The sequence below is a fragment of the Acomys russatus genome, chromosome 20, assembly GCF_903995435.1.
Source record: "Acomys russatus chromosome 20, mAcoRus1.1, whole genome shotgun sequence".
Taxonomy (NCBI): domain Eukaryota; kingdom Metazoa; phylum Chordata; class Mammalia; order Rodentia; family Muridae; genus Acomys; species Acomys russatus.
Genome location: NC_067156.1, coordinates 2,370,118 through 2,387,454, shown reverse-complemented (window position 1 = coordinate 2,387,454; position 17,337 = coordinate 2,370,118). Strand labels below are relative to the sequence as shown.

General features: G+C 49.4%; 1 protein-coding gene across 2 annotated transcripts in view; it reads right to left on the bottom strand.

Annotated features, from left to right (window-relative positions):
- Window positions 1-2,130: 2,130 nt before the first annotated feature.
- Window positions 2,131-17,337, bottom strand: part of Cables1 (Cdk5 and Abl enzyme substrate 1) — a 98,528-nt gene continuing 83,321 nt past the window's right edge. For both annotated transcript variants that reach the window (XM_051163020.1, XM_051163021.1), the window contains 3 exons: window positions 8,190-8,296; window positions 6,585-6,792; window positions 2,131-2,324 (listed from right to left, as the gene is read on the bottom strand). In XM_051163020.1, coding sequence (XP_051018977.1) covers window positions 2,184-2,324; window positions 6,585-6,792; window positions 8,190-8,296 — 456 coding nt within the window. In that variant the 3' untranslated portion in view covers window positions 2,131-2,183. The remainder of the gene's footprint in view (window positions 2,325-6,584; window positions 6,793-8,189; window positions 8,297-17,337) is intronic.

Genomic DNA, 17,337 nt, shown 5'->3' with positions numbered 1-17,337 from the left:
TGGACACGCTCTGAGCTGTTTTGTTTGCTGTTTCGGGATGGTGACAGCTGGAAGGAGGAAGAGGAGGGAAAGGGACTGCAATCCTGCATTGCTTCTCAGTCACTAAGACGGGTCACATGACACAGAGTGATCTGTGTGAAGTGACCACTCCAAGTGGAGCCTTCCGGCTGATGACAACAGGAAAAGCTCTGGTTGGGGAGTTTTTGATCAGAAAGAAAAGGCTTGAGGAAAACAAACTATATTTTCATTTGACACAGGTTTCCTGCCTTAGCAAAAGGGGAGTGACTTCCATGTGTACTGCCTGGGGCTTCCTGAACAGGTACAGTGAGGCATGGGAACTGACCCAGTTCTAGTCTCATCTGGTCCTTTTCACACAGGGCTCACTAGAGCAGAGGCACCCATGACTGCAGGCCAGACTGGGGTGGCCCTGTTGTCCCAGGGAGCAGGTAACTGGGCAGAGCTTTTTTAGAGACTGTCCTAGAGAAACTTCAGGGCAGTCCTCAGAGGAAGAAGGCCAAGGGTAACCGGCAAAGCCTCAGCAACTTCTAGAACCGGACTTCATGTCCTGGTGACTTTCTCACAGCACAGTCTCAGGTTTCCTTCTGGACTCCTTGTCAGAGCCCAAGGCTGCATGATGTATGCCCCCAACCCTCCTCACTGCCCCCGAAAGCTGGAGTTGTGAACACAAGCTAGGAGACCTCTTGTCACAATGTCCTCACTCTCATGAAGGCACCCCTTCCACCAAATGAAACCAAGACTCCCACTCCATACACTCATAGCCATAGTGCTTAAGGTAAAAGGAAACAGACCAGTGAGGTCATCAATCTATGGTCACTCAAACCCAAATCACCCCAAGTACAAGCTGTGGAAACCCACTTCCTCCACCTTCTTCCTCCAGGTAATGCCAAGGGGTCTCAGTCTGTGACCTCACCAGGACTAGAAAGATCTGAGGTGGGATGGAGGCAGGGAACCTGGTTATAAAAATGGCTGAGTCTACCAAGAAGAGACTTGATACCCATGAGCATATGCAGGGGGAGAAGGTCCCCCTCAGTCACAGTCATAGGGGAGGGGAGTAGGGGGAAAGTGGGAAGGAGGGAGGAATGGGAGGATACAAGGGATAGGATAACTATTGAGATGTAAAATAAATGAATTAATTAAAAAATTTAAAAACTGACTGAGTCTTACATTCTCTCTCTCTCTCTCTCTCACACACACACACACACACACAGTATATGTATAAAACAACAAAACATTTTAATTCTCTTCCATTGCCACAAGCTTTCTTCAGGAAGGTTACACCTGTATAACTACCAGGTGACAGCATGGTTAATGCTTCAGGACCAGAAGTCCGGGACGGTATCAGGACAAGTCACAAGTTTGCACTAACAATCAATTCAACCACAGCTTGAAATATAGCTTGTCCCAGCTGCAAAAGCCACAAGACACCAATCATGCGTCTTACCCCCAACACAGACTTTTATAAAACACACACATATATGTATTTAGCACAATAAACGCGCTCAGTATGCACTCTAACATAGAGCACAGGAGTACACGCCATGGAGTGCAGCCCGCACGTCTCCACAGGCCAGAGCCTGTGGTGTGGCGGCAGGAAGTTCAGAGCGCACCACTCTGCATGTGACATTCCCCACACTGAGAAATGTCACCTCTGTCCAGTGGGTGGCAAGTACAGTCCCATAAACAGTGTTATTTCCTAAGAGCAGAGATGTCAATTTGCATCTGAGTCATTGTTACCCAGAAGTCTTTATGAGTCAGCTCCCTAGAGGGTGGGGATTGGTTTGGGGGAGTCAAGTGTAACAGTGCCCCTCAGACACTTGCACACCCACACCCATGCCCCAGGGAAAGTGCACTTCCGACAGCAGATATAAAAATAGATTGGCACGCTCTTGACACAGGGGGAGGGAAATTGGAGTAGCTTCCCCGAATCACGAACATTCTGTGATAGCACATCCCGCTACAGGTCAGAACCGATTTATAGTGAAGGCCCGCTTCAAGCTCTGGGCATGCCTGGGAGGGAGAGCCGGGCTGAGCTGAACTCTGGCTGTGGGGAGCTGGGAGGGTCTCCATCTTCCCCAGCACACGCCTCCTTAGTGCGCCTGAAAGAAGTTCCGAGGCTCCACCGCACTCAGAGGAAGCAGTCCTTGGCTCTCCTGGGGCCTGTGCTAGGAGCTCTGGACCAGGCGTCTATAGTGGGGCATGATTTCATGCTCTGGCAGGTGAAGTGCAAATTCCAAGGCCACTAACACCGGGAACTCAAAGGCAATGAGTTCCCGTCGGTTCAGCCGGAACTTCTCTTCCAGTTTCTGCAAAGTCAACAGAACCATTTTAGTTTTGGGTTGGTTTGTTTGTTGTTTGTTTTCTAAGAGTAACTTTTCTATCACGCCAGTGAGTGTTTATCACCAATACTTCTGCTCTCTGATGCTGTAACAGAATACCAGAGGCTGGGTGAGTTTTAAAGGAATAGAGGTTCTAAAGGCCAGGAGGCCAACGATGGGCAGCTGTATCTGGTACAGGCTTTGTGATGATCTGTCTCAGGAAGAAAAGCAGGACAGGCTGGTCTGTGCCATGCAGAAAGCAGGATGGACACTCATAGCCCCCCTCCTCACACCCTAAATCTACACCTCAAAGAAGGGGCACAATTCCTCCTCACTTTTTTACAGCCCTCCCAACAGCACTGCAATGGAAATCAAATTTCAATGCGAGTTTTAGGATGAGAAAAACATGCCCAAACCACCTCTCTACCTGTTACTGGCAGGGTGCCTGCCTTAGTCCTGGTGATCAAGATCGTGAATGGTCCCCAGAGGCCAGCAGTCTTATTTGGAGATTCATGACAATTCTTCTAGAATTCTTGAAGTCGATATTGCATTTGTACCCGTTTTACAGGTGATCACAACTAAAGAGGTCACAATCCCTTATCTACAGTCATGTGGACAGGAAACCGCTGCACTGCAACTTAACTGGAAATCTTTTCTTTTTCTGAGACAAGGTTTCTCCGTGCAGCCCTGGATGTCCTGGAACTTGCTTTGTAGACCAGTCACAGAGACCCCGCCTGCCTCAGCCTCCCTGAGTGCTGGGATTAAAGGTGTGCGCCACCACTGCCCTGCTCCAATTGGGATTCTGACTGTATGTGTTATAACTGTGTCGGGCTTAGAGGTCAGATCACATTGACCAGCAAGCGTCATAGGCGGCGATCTGCATGGCACAAGCTGAGGATTTGTGATTCAGCCTTTTCCTCTCACTCGTGAGAACCCAAGTCCCCGTGAGGCTGTCCCACATCTAAACAGCTAGGTGGCCAATGGCTCCTTACCTGTCCAGTGAACAATACAGCTCTTGGCTTAAGCTCAGCCTTTGGCTAATGAAATAGCTCGCTAGCAGAGTGGAGACTGACAGCTCTGAGGTTAAACTGGGGGAATCTGCCACTCTCAGATGGCAACTGTATAACTGTTGTGCTGTTCTGCAACTGTGTAACTGTTGTGCTGTCTGTGTGTAGTTCTGTAACTGTGTAACTGTTGTGCTGTTCTGTAACTCTGTAACTGTTGTGCTGTTCTGCAACTGTGTAACTGTTGTGCTGTTCTGTAACTGTGTAACTGTTGTGCTGTTCTGTAACTGTGTAACTGTTGTGCTGTTCTGCAACCGTGTAACTGTTGTGCTGTTCTGTAACTGTGTAACTGTTGTGCTGTTCTGCAACTGTGTAACTGTTGTGCTTTCTGCAACCGGTAACTGTTGTGCTGTTCTGTAACTGTGTAACTGTTGTGCTGTTCTGCAACTGTGTAACTGTTGTGCTGTTCTGTAACTGTGTAACTGTTGTGCTGTTCTGCAACTGTGTAACTGTTGTGCTGTTCTGTAACTCTGTAACTGTTGTGCTGTTCTGCAACTGTGTAACTGTTGTGCTGTTCTGCAACTGTGTAATATTGTACTGTTCTGCAACTGTGTAACTGTTGTGCTGTTCTGCAACTGTGTAACTGTTGTGCTGTTGTGCAACTGTGTAACTGTTGTGTGGCTCTGCAGCGATACCTTCAGCTTCAGTAGTGTGGCACATTCTGATGAAATGTGTATTATAAATGTGCTTAGAACTGTATTAGTATAACTTCTTAAGATGCCTTAGCTCAGCATATGTGCATATATGTAAATTTGCCACTTTATCTGGGGACCCCCAGTAGAACCCTGAAACCACAGTATCATATCCTATAGGTATATAATGTACATCTATAGCAAAGTGTGACTTATAAGTTATGTATAACAAGACCAACAACTAAAACAGTAATGGTCCTGTAGCGGAAGTTGTTTAGCCGTCTGATGTGTCCATGCTGGGCAGAAGTTAGATGACGACATTGTGGTGGAGGAATGCAGACATTTATAGGACGTTACTCAGACATACAAACTGCGATGCTGGGGGCAGTCAGTCTAGCAAATGAGGTGACTAGCAGGTGCTGGGGTAAGCAAGGTCGCTACCCAGAACCCAGAACCACTCCCATCCGAGGTAGGAGAGGGTGAGCTAAAACACACAAATTGCTTATTTTGGGACTCTTCTATGCAGTATTTGGGGCTGTGAGTGACTGGGTAACAAACCAAGGAAGGCCAGTGGATAAATGGGGACAGCTGTATGAGCTCAGTGATTCTTAGCTTGGATTTGGCACCCAAAGACCAGATGTTCATGCGTCTACTGCACACACTAGACCCTGTACTATTTCTAAAAATGGACATAAATAATATTCATTCTTTAAAAAAATATATGCTAAAGCTAAGCATGGTGGTACATGTGTTTAATCCCAGCACTCGGAGAAGCAGAGGCAGGTGGATCTCTGTGAGTTCGAGGCCAGCCTGGTCTACCAAGTGAATCTAGGACAGCTAGGGCTACACAGAGAAACCCTGTCTTAAAAAAAAAAAACCAAAACCAAACAAAAAAGAAGCTAAATATCTGTGCTTCACTCTCTTGCATCACTAGAAGCTGGTGGGGCAGTCAGACATGCAGGATATTGTACTGGCCATCTACTCTGTATTCTTTGCTGTCCCTGCCTTTCCCAGGGCTAGCCCACTCCTCACTTGTGAGAATGCAAGCTAATAATTGAAACCCCCACCCCCCAGCACCTCCTTCCTTCACTCCAACGAGCAGAGTGCCCACCTGTGGCAGCCCAGTGCTGACTGGTATTCTTCCTGAGCCTGCACACCTCCCTGGTGAGTACCCCTTTCTAAACTCCTTCCCTTTCCATCTGCCCCCAGGAGATCCGGATTCTATGCACTGCATGTGTGTCCCTCATGGCACTGGCTTGGCCCCAGGGTAGTACAGTTAGGAGTAAGGCCTCTGAGGATAATCAGGTGCGGATGAGCTGGGTGGTCTTGGTAAGCTTGGTGACCTTAAAGGAGACCAGATTCAGGAATAAAGGCACATGTAACCATGAGCATATACAGGGGGAGGAGGTCCCCCTCATACACAGTCATAGGGGAGGGGAGTAAGGGGAAATTGGAGGGAGGGAGGAATGGGAGGATACAAGGGATGGGATAACAATTGAGATGTAATATGAATAAATTAATAAAATATAAAAAATAGTTGTAAATGAAAAAATGATAAATAAATATACAATAAAATTATATATAAAAAATGCACATGTAAGCCAGGAAGGGGACGAGAAGCCGGTGACCTTGAACTGGCCAGCTTTTACAACTATGGGAAGTCGCTTTCTGTGTTAAGCCACTCAGTCCACAGTACTGTGCTCCAGTAGCTAAGGTCCTGCACTCCTGAGAACTGTAGGTAACGGCATAATTGATCTGTTGTCTTTTTTTTTTTTTGGTTTTTCGAGGCAGGGTTTCTCTGTGTAGCCTTGGCCATCCTGGACTCACTTTGTAGACCAGGCTGGCCTCGAACTCACAGCGATCCGCCTGCCTCTGCCTCCTGAGTGCTGGGATTAAAGGCGTGCGCCACCACGCCCGGCTCTTTTTTTTTTTTTAAAGTTATATATTACATTACACACACAACATGCACTTAACTACATTTGTGTCCTGAGAATTAGAACCTGGAGTCTGCCTCATGCTGGACACACACTCTAACACTGTACCACAGCCTTCCCCACTCTTCTTACTTTGAGGCAGGGTCTTACTAGGTTTCCCTGGCTGGCTTTCAACTTCAATCCTCCTGCCTTCGCCTCCCGAGCATCTGGGTTTATGCCTATACACTCTATGTTAAAAATAGGCATTCATGAATCCAGCCTAGGTGATCGGGGTTGCCTTGCTTTGCTAGGGCTTGCCTGTAGAAGAAAGTTGACACCATCCCATTGACCCCCGAATCTCTGGAGGGTGGTCTGCAGTCACGCCCATCACAAGATTCTTGGTTGCCATGGTTTCTTTGGCTGTGAGAATAATTTCATCTCTCACTTACCTGAGAAAGGTTCTTAGGCCATGACCCAACACTGGCTCTCTAGTCCTGTCCAGGCAGATCATCCATTTCTTCTATACATGATTTCACAGCTCCTTATCTGTATCAGCCATCAAGGGCCATCTGCTCGCCAGGGGACCCTTGGACTGAGTGCACAGCCCTCCCCACAGCCAGCAAGATGCAGCTCACTTACATCAATTAGATGTTTGACTTCATGCTTTTTGAGGTCACTTCCGACCTTGGCTGCTAACAGCACACATGCTCCCGCACAGAGCTTCCGGTTCTGCTTGTTCAGCTTCCCCTTGAGGGCGAGCTTCTCAAAGTAGACAAAGGCCATGGCCACCGTGGGCTCCTCGAAGCCACAGTCCTCCTGGGCAAGCTTCCGCATCTCCCTTTTCAGACTAGAGAAAGACAGGAAACGGAGTCCTGAGAGAGCTCAGGGGACCCAAAAGAAGACCATGACGCCATCTGGAAAGCATTTTCTCCATTTTACTCCCACAGGGGATGCAGGGCTGCTGACATTAATCCACAGAAGATGTGGGAGCAGTTATGTAGCTGGGGCTCTGGCTCATCTGTGGGTGTACTGACCCAGCATGCCCAAATCACCACTCCAAGGATAACGGGCAGGCAGGGCTCCAAGGAATAGGGCATGGAAGGATGCCCCAGAACACAGTTCATATCTGAGTCCCCAAGAAAATAGGGAGGGGGGCTCCTCAAAGTTTAAAAAAAGGGTCCATGCTTTTCCTAGAAGTGCTCGGTCTAAGCTTTGCCAATTATTGACCACACTCATCAAGTCAGGTGGGAAAAGTGTTTGGCTAAAGCAAGCAAGACCCCTGGTGGCCTTGGGAAAGATGCGCAGCAAAGGGACATAGCATGGATGCTTAATTTTTCTTATTCTTTGGTTTGAAACATGCCAGCATCAAAACTGTGTTAGGACACACAGCAGGCTAAACCCTACACAATCCTCTAGCACCTCAGCTGTGGTTGCCACACACTGGTGATGCTGGAGGCATCCCTCGGACACCGCAATACAAGTCATCTCTAGTTTGGCAGGGTGAGTAGCTGGCAGATGTGGATCACCGCAAATACATCCAATCATCTGTCTGGGAAACATGGGCCTGTCTCTCTGGCTTGGCTGTTTTGATGGCTGTTCAAAGATTGGGCCTTGAAGTCATGTCTGGGTAGGTGGAGTTAGCCCATGCCTTAGTTCAGGTGCCAAGTCTGGGCACTTCTGTTTTGCCTGCATTCAGAAAGCTGCGGCCTGAATGCTGCCCATTCTGGTTTGACTGTGTATGTGTGTGTGTGTGTGTGTGTGTGTGTGTGTTTGACATGACTCATGTATCCTAGGCTGACCTCAAATTTCTCCCTCTGTCTCCCAAGTGCTGGGATCACACAGGACCGTATAACCATGCCTGGGTAGTGTAGTGAGGGAGTTTGAACCCAGGGCTCTGGGCACAAAAGGCAAGCAGCACTCTACCAACTGAGCTCCGTGTCCAGATGCATCCTTTCAGTTTGTAAAAACCTCAGTTTTAACTGAGCTGGCAAGCTGCAGGCAGACAGCATGAAATTATTTTTCTCACTGAATATCTCCCCAAGAGCTGTGTCAACTATGGGGTCAGCTTAGCCTGATGCCCTGGGCCCTCCTACGACATCCAGACATGAGTGAGCCCACAGCAGAAGAGTGTTTGGTGAGCGTGACTGTATTTCCTTTTTCCTGGGGAACAAGAAGAGCCATAGCACAATGTGTGAGCTCGGGGTGTGCTGGCAGGAAGGGCAGGGTGGTAGGCAGCTCCCATACCTCCTGATTTTGCTGAGTGTTAACTTAATGTGAGGAAACTTCTCCTTGAAGGTTTCATTCATGTCCTTCTTGAGATCCGAGGGTTTCACATAGTCAATCACTGTGGTCTGTAACAGAGGAGGAAAGAAACGTTACTGTGACCACGGGTCAGACGTACGAACCATGTGCAAGCTAGGCCTAATTCGCAGCAGGAGACAAAAGCTAGGATAATAGGAAGCAGCTGGTAGCAAGTGCCTGTGCCTCAGCACGTTGTCCACACTGGGCAGGATTCAAAGGCACGGGATTTGGATTTGGAGTCCTGGGTTCAAATCCACCCTCGGCCACTCAGTGGCCCGGCTTTCCAGAGACTCACAACATCTCAGATCCTACCACCTATGGCTATTTTGAGAACTATGAGAGGTGCTTTGTTCAGTTCCTTGCTCAACAAATTCTAGCTACTATTTAAGTAGTTTTTGCAAAATGTGACAAAATACATATAAAATATCATTTTAAGGCACCATTTAATGGCATTAGGGATATTCACATTGTTATAGAACCACTACCACCACCACCACTACCACCACCACCACATCCCATGGCTAACCATTACCACCACCACCACCACCACATCCCATGGCTAACCATTACCACCACCACCATACCCCATGGATAACCGTTATCGCTACCACCGTACCCCATGGATAACCATTACCACCACCACATCCCATGGATAACCATTACCACCACCACCACCACCATACCCCATGGATAACCATTGCTACCATCACCATACCCCATGGATAACCATTACCACCACCACCATACCCCATGGATAACCATTACCATCATCACCATATCCCATGGATAACCATTACCACCACCACCATACCCCATGGATAACCATTACCACCACCACCATACCCCATGGATAACCATTACCATCATCACCATATCCCATGGATAACCATTACCATCATCACCATATCCCATGGATAACCATTACCACCACCACCATACCCCATGGATAACCATTTACCACCATCACCGTACCCCATAGATAACCATTACTACCATCACCATACCCCATGGATAACCATTACCATCATCACCATACCCCATGGATAACCATTACCACCATCACCATACCCCATGGATAACCATTACCACCACCCTACCCATGGATCACCATTCCATCATCACCATACCCCATGGATAACCATTACCACCACCACCATACCCCATGGATAACCATTACCACCACCATCATACTCCATGGATAACCATTACCACCACCACCACCACCACACATACCCCATGGATAACCGTAACCACCACTACCATACTCCATGGAGCATCTCCCTGTAAACTCTCTTGAGTCCTGGCAAGCATCATTTTTGTTGTTATTTTTGAGACAAGGCGCTAGTCAAGACTGGCCTTGAACTCAGCATTTCTCCTACCAAGATTAAATATATGATACCATACCAAGACACCTTTTAAAACATTTATTTACGTTGTGTACACATGCAAGTGATTCCTTTTGCCATGTCGCATGTGTGTGTGCTGGGGGGGAGGGGGTGGTCAGAAGGTAACTCATGGGAGTTGATTCTCCCCTCCTACCGTGTGAGTTCAGGAAATCAAGCTCTGCTTGTCAGGCTTGGTGGCAAGCATCCTTACTTAGCCATCTCACCAGCCCTTAGCTAGCTGTTGGCTCATGTAAGTAGAATTATGTGCTTGCTTCTCCTTTGCAGGTTTCCTTCAGTGTTAATGCTTCCAGGCTCAGCTTGTCCATGAATTTGCCTTCAGAGGCAGAATGACATTCCAGTATATGTATGTAATGGTGACTATTATTAAAAGTCCCTTGTTTAAATTCTGCCGATTCCTGAAGACAGGCTCCTCTGAGCCCTTTGGAATGTTCTGGCTTTCCTTGCTTAGTGCTCTGTACATTTCACAGTGAGTTAGTATTTTTCTGAGTCACACCATTTAGTCTCAGCTCATCTCAAAAGTGTATCTGCCAAGGGTCTGTTGGCTGACAATAGAAGTCACTTTCAGCAGGTGACTGGCTTTCCACAGGAAGCAGCTGTTACCCCTTGTGATGTGGAGGCCACCTAGCCCCAGGATGACCCACTACCAGAAAAACACATCCAACATTCTCCTAGCAACTGTAGCTAATGTTGGTAGGTTTCTTTGAACACTTGGTTTGATGTGATTTGTAATGAATATTTAGATTTTGTGGTGCTGAGAATTGAACCCAGGGCTTTGGTATGCCCGGCAAGTGCTGTGCCACTGAGCTACATCCCAGCTTACAAGACACAGAATAGGCACATGAACTGCATTTGGTGGCAGCTAAAGGCCACATATAGCCCAGTTCTAAGTGTCTTAGTGGCACTTTCCTTTCTCTGGAGTATAAACACTGAGCGCAGCAATGTTAACCAAATTCTGCTAAACAAGGTCACAATTCTGTGACATTTGAGGAGATGAGAATCAGGTGAGTAACTCCAAGCCGACATCCGGTTCAAAGGAGCATTTGAATTTTCCAACCAGTCTGTCCAAACATTTGGGGCAATGGGAGACGCAGATGCTTCCCCGCAGGAACCACTGGAGCTGACTGGAGGTAGAATGTATGAAAGTACACCCAACACTTTCTCGAAGTTTCTGAACGCACTCTATCTCATCTTACAGGTGAGGAAACTGAGGCCTAGTGTGGTGGAGGAGCCTGTCCCAGCCTTGACAGGCTACAGGCAGGGCCAGTAGTGAGATCCTGGCCTCCCACTGTGGAACTTTCAGCTCTTCTTACACCCTGTCTTCCGGGCTGCTCATCCCTAACCAGACTATGAATGGCTGGGAGTAGCTCCCCCTCGGGAGGCTGTCACGAAGAGGTGTGGATACAGACAGGGCCGACGAGGTGGTCACGCTGAGCAAGTCCAAGCAACAAAGCCAAAGTCAATCAACCTCTGGTCTAGGACCCCAGAGACTTGCACATCAGATCATCCTTGCCAACTAACATTTGTTTCCGGTTTCCTCTACGATGCTGTGTCTGGAGGCTCATCCAGCTAAGTTCCCTGCTGCACAGGTTGCTTTCCCCATGACTAACCTTCCATAAACACTCTGCTTCCTTCTGGGTAGCTTTACGCATTATAAAAGGCCAGGAAACTAGCTGTTATGTTTCCTGACTCCCTTGCAGCTAGGGTGACAAAATACATTTCTGGTTCTTTCTATCAGACGCTGTGGCACAAAGAGAGAGTGACACTGGAGAAGAGGCGGCACTTCTGTTACTTCTGCTACCAAGAGTGGTGGAGCAGTTCTAGCGCACTAGCTCTGGATGACTGTTCTGTAGGTGTAGGCCACAGCAAGAGTGGCACACTCTAGAGCCAGCAGAAGATGCTACCGCATCTTCCCAACTGAGAACTTGCCTGTTCTTTTTCTGTCAGTGTTCTTAAACCATCCAGGGAGCTTCAGGAATCCTTCCTGTCTGTCTCTCCACCCCCTCAGAGCTGGAATTACAAGTGTGCTACCATGCCCAGGCCTCCTCACAGGGGTCCTGAGGACTGAACTCAGGCCTTCAGGCTTGGGAGGCAGGGCGAGCACTTTACCAACAGAGGCTCAGCCCCAGCAGGAGTGGATGCTGAGCTTTGCAGTGTGCTGTAACAGACACTCATGTACTGGAGTTTACAGGTTTCCCCATCTGTGCTTTGGGGGTAAGGAGCGTGGGCATCCTTTCCTGGTAGTGAGCTGAGTGGAGGCCACTGAGTGTTGACCTGAGACCCTCAGCACCGTCCTTGGTAGATTGTTCAGACCACCTAGGTGGCAAAGCTCTTGGGCTCATAGGGATGCCACCTGCAGGCACACGTGACATCCTGCACCTCTCCTGACCCGTGTGCTTGCTTTTAGCTGCAGGCCATGTCATCATGACTGTTCTCAGCACTGAACATAGATCTTGGTCCCAATCTGGCATTTGGCTTGGTCCTCTATTTGGGCTTCGCCTGTCCCGAGTCTCAGCACGTAGCCTAGGCTAGCCCTAAACTCACAACCTTCCTGCCTTAGCCTTGAGCGCTGCTGGGATTTTAGGAGTGCACCACCATGATGCTCCTCGAGTCTTCCCTGAGTCAGATAATACATTCTGGGGTGTGTAGGGGCCTCTGCAAACATCGCCTTTCCATCAAAGCCCAGTAATCCACACAGCTTAGACAAGTAGCCTCGATTCCATTTTCAGGGAAGTGGTCAGTACCGCGTCTCTTCACAGCCTCAGCACCTGGCTGCCAAGTGGGTGGTGGTGAGTGATCCAAGGGCAGTGCTCCAGGGTGAGTAGCTCACAAGAAGGGTGAGCTGGGCACAGGCCAGGTGGGACCAGTGGACCCGTATCCTAGAGGTTGTCTGCTTTAGGGACTCTGATGGTGTCAGTGTCCAGGGACAGTCACTAGCCTGTCTGCCTCAGGGTGGATTTGAGGGGCCGTGAAATGCCCCGAGGACACGATGGAATGAAGATGGAGGTAAGTTGTGATGTGTGAGGCTGGCTCAGAACAGGAAGTGGCTGCTTTGACTTCTTGGCCTGCTGCAAGAAGCTCCTGCAATCTGGGAATCAGCAAGTTAGTAGGCTGTGCTCATGGAAATAGAATGCTTTCTCTGCCTCTACAACCTTCCTTGCCCCACCCCTAAGCCTGACAGATGCTTCACGCCAACCTCTGTTGTCTTTTGTCTCCTTCTCCAGACATAACCACATTAGATTAGGGCCCAACCTTGTCTCCCCACTAACCTCACTTTACCTCATTTGCATCTGCAGAGAGCCTATTGCAGGTCAAACACATAAGGTCCTAGGCGATCACAGCATCTCTCTCTGGGAGTCATAGCCCTCGCCACAGTAGCGGTTTGTACTTACAGGCACTGCTGTGTGGCCTTGCTAGACTCTGAGCCTACCTGGTCCCTTAGGAGGGGTGCTCAGCTCCCCCTGTCCAGCCTCCCAAGTGTTAGCCTGAGGGGGTGGTGGGTGTTTCCAGGCACCTTCCCTCCCGGCTGGATGTGGGACCTCTGTGTTTGGCCCTCCTGCCTCTTGGGGGAGTCTCAGCCCGAGCTTTGGTTTTACACCCAGTTCTGCCACATAGCATCCGGGTAGCCTGGTGCACACTCTTAAGTGCTTGGGCCTCAGTTCCCTACTCCTGCATCTCTAGCAGATACCTGGTTTGTGTTGATGGCCACAGGACACCTGATCTGGATGGCTGCTCCTGTATTCTGCTCACTTGGCTGCCTGGCGTGTTTTACTAGGCTGAGTGGGCAGGCCCCAGGACGGCCATCTGTCTCTGAACCTTCTAGGATGCAGATGTCAGAGGGACACACCTTCACTGTCTTCTGAGCTACGGGGTGGGATGGGGGTGGGGTGGTGGTGAGTACTGGAGGATGAGGAGCCCTGACAACCTGACACCACCCTCTCTGCATGATGACCCTTAGGGTCTGGCCTCCCAGCCGGTCACCTGACAGCCCCACTGATCCTGCAATGATGGCAGAAAACCAAAGAGCATCAGGGGACTCAGCAGCAGGCATGAGGGGCTCCCAGCCCCTGCCAGCCACCCTTTCTGACTTGAGGGAGTATAACTTCAACCCAACATCGATGCTTTGAGCCTACCACTCACTGGTCTAACACACCAGCTATAAAAACTTGCAATGCTGGATTTTACCAGGAGTGTTACTACTGTAAATCACAGTGCTAATTAAACAGGGCGTAGCTCCTTCCCGGCCTGGAAACTGCATTACTGCCTAATTCCAGGCCACAGGACTGGCCTGATCAAGGCTCCTCAGCCTGTAGCCCTGCCTGATGGCAGGGCTGGGATGCAGGACGGATGGACAGCTAGGACACTCAGCACTTGGATTTCTGATCATGCACCCAACGTAAGGCCACCCGATGCACTTCTTTGCAGCTTTCTGGCTGCAGGAAGTTGTGTGTCCTCAGCTGTGTAAAGGGGACGACAGGAGGGTCAGCTGAGAGGACAGCGTGATTTACAAAGGAGCCTGGCCAGGCCTGCCCCTCCAGAGGCAGGAAGCTGGGAGGGGAAAGGGGAGGGGAGAGAGCACGAGTGTGGAAAAGGACCCTGAAAAGATGAAATACCTCCAGCTTATTTAGGTGGAAGGAAGTGTCCAGTGCTCTGTTGTAGACGCTGGGGCACTCAGTTTTTTTTTTTTTTTTTTAATCATTATTCCCTCTTCGCTCATGAAGGGGGGGCCTCCAAGGAGTTGGCCTTGGACTTCATCCAGCTCACAGCACCAGCTGTGGTGCTGTGTAGAGCAGGCCCCTTGGCATGCCGTGTCAGAGGAGAAGGCGCCATCTGCCTCAGTAAGGATCCTGGACAAGTGCAGGGAACAGTGGCTTATGTGGTTCCACTCCAGGGTCTGGCAGAGCTCTGGCCTCCGAGCATCTGCACAGCAGCTCTGAGCAGGGCATCTGCTACTGTCTCTTGGGGCAAAAATTCACACCTACCTAGGTGGGAACATCCCAAGGAAGTGAGGCTGCCTCAGTTTCCCCACGATATCTTAAAAGGAAGGCATAGTACCAGGAGTGATCTGGGCAGCTGCTTCCAGCCCGGTAAACATCAGTGCTCAGCTCTGCCTCAGCGGCACTTGTCAGCCCACAGCATTCTGGTCCAGGGGGCAGCGGGAAAGCAGATGCTATGCTTGTTCAGGTAATTAAGCAGATGGATGTAGAGACTACATCCATCCAACCATCAGCAGATGGGCATTTCAGCTGTCCCATGCATTTAATCCTCTTTCTTAGGATACCAGGGAATGCAAAGCATGCCACGGGGATGGGTTGGTGGCCTAAGCAACAGAGATAGGGGGAGGAGATCTGCCTTTGGAGATGTTTCTATCCTTCGGATTCCAAACACAGGCACCTTGAAGAAAGAAGCACACGGGGTTGGTTGTGCTCTGAGGTCACCATGCTTGTGAGGCCCGCTCACAGACAACAGACACCTCACATCTTGGATTTCTTCTGTCAGGTGAGCACCTAAGCCACCAAGACAATTCTTTTTTTTTTTTTTAAAGATTTATTTATTTACTACGTATATAGTGTTTCACCTGCATGTCAGAAGAGAGCATCATATCACATTATAGACAGTTGTGAGCCACCATGTGGTTGCTGGGAATTGAACTCAGGACCTTTGGAAGAATAGCCAGTGCTCTTAACCTCTGAGCCATCTCTCCAGCCCCGCCGAGACAATTCTTGATGAAAACAAGCAATGATAATAAAGTTTATCTACGGAGGCAGGGGCAGATCCAGCCCCTAAGCAGGGCAGCCAGCCTGAATGAATCTTTTTTAAGCTCTCTACTTCCCACTGCTCAGCATTTCATAGTGCACTGGAAAACTGAATTCTAAGATGCATTTCTACAGCTTAAGGCTGGCACGGGATGCCTCGTGGGCTTGCCAGAGGACTGGGATGCTGCTACCAGATAAACGGAAGTAGAGCAAAACCATCAGAGCCCCATCCGACGGGTGTTCTGTTGAGATGTAGGTATCAAAAATGTCTGTTAGCTTTGTCTCTCATGTCAGAGCAGTATGAGAAAAGGAAAAAGGATATAATGATCTATTCCTACTGGGTTAATTCTGTTGACCTTACCACCACCACTCTTTCTCACATACTCTTCTTAATTGTTTTCCACACCCCTAAAGGGAGGAAAAAAAAAAAAAAAAAAAAAAAACCAAGGTAACAATGAAAACCACTACCAATGCAAGCTGCCAGGTGCTAATGATAAAGAGCCACTGCTAGTGAAACTTAATTATACACCAGGCAGCAGCCAGCACAGGAAGCTGGGGTTCTGACAGGAGGCCTCCTGTCCTCTGTGGCTGCACCTTAGCTAATGCCCTACAAGAGCCTGCATGCAGCCAGGCAGTTTGACGTGCTTTCTTTCATGGTCTGTGGTCACGTTCTATGACGTGCTTTCATAGTCTGTGGTCACCTAGAAATGTGCAGGCTGGGCCACAGGAGCAGCCACGCTGGGGCCTCCACACCTGCCTCGGAGGTTTCAAGGTCAACATGCAGCGTTTGCCTTTTCGTGATGGACGAGTGTGAGAATGGCCTGGTGGCTTAACAGTCAAAAATCAAATGTAACAAGAGCCACACAGCGTCATCCCACCCTGAATGAGGGGGACTTCACCTGTAGAAGCCTCCAATGGATGGTGGCAAGTGGCTCTTTTGACACTTCACTTAGAACAGTGGCAGTGAAAGGGCATATGCAACTGCAGCCTGGATGAGTACCACTGAGGTAGCAGGGTTCACGATAGCCATACACCAGAGACGCCCTGAGTGGCCATCAACAAGACAATGAGTCATTTGTGTTCATCCAACCCTGCCTGGCGGTTATGTAACGTCTGTGGCTGAACCTCAGGAACACCAAGATGTGTGAAATAAATACAGACCAAAGGACAGATAGAGCCAATAGTTCCATTTACACAAACCTCCAGGATAGATGCACAACTGATGCAGTTCCAGAGCTAAGAACAGTGGTGGCCTTAGGGATGGGGAGTTAGAAAGACACTAGACCTAGGTTGGGATCGAAGGACAGTGACAGAATTCATGAGACCATATACTTACAATGGCTGTAACAGAGCCTAAAATTCCATGGCATCCCTCCTCCACCAAAAAAACCAAAACACTGGACTGGACAACAGTGCCACAGTCTCAGACTTGTGCTCTCCACCCTGAGTCTCCACCCTGAGTCCAGTCCAGTCCAGGACTGTGGCCTGAGGAGACAAAGCTAAGGCAGCAGGATCTGCAGGCCAAACGGTCCCTAGGACCTGCTCCCATGAGCCAGTCAGGCAGTGGCAGGAAGCACTGGGGACAACAGACAGTAGAGCCCAGCCCCACAGACCTGACACCACCTGACGGGATGGCTGTCAGAGAACCCAGCCCCACAGACCTGACACTACCTGGAGGGATGGCTGTCAGGGAACCCAGCCCCACAGACCTCACACCATCTGACAGGATGGCTGTCAGAGAACCCAGCCCCACAGACTTGACACCACTTGACATGATGGCTGTCAGACTGAAGAGAGCTCCCTTTCCTCCTGTGCCTCTACTGAAGGCCCTTCAGCCACCTGCTCAAATAACTCCAACTCTTATCGTCCCTCTTGGGAGTCACAGGTCTATTACAGTTGCAGGGTCATCACTCTAGGCCTCACCCCACTTCC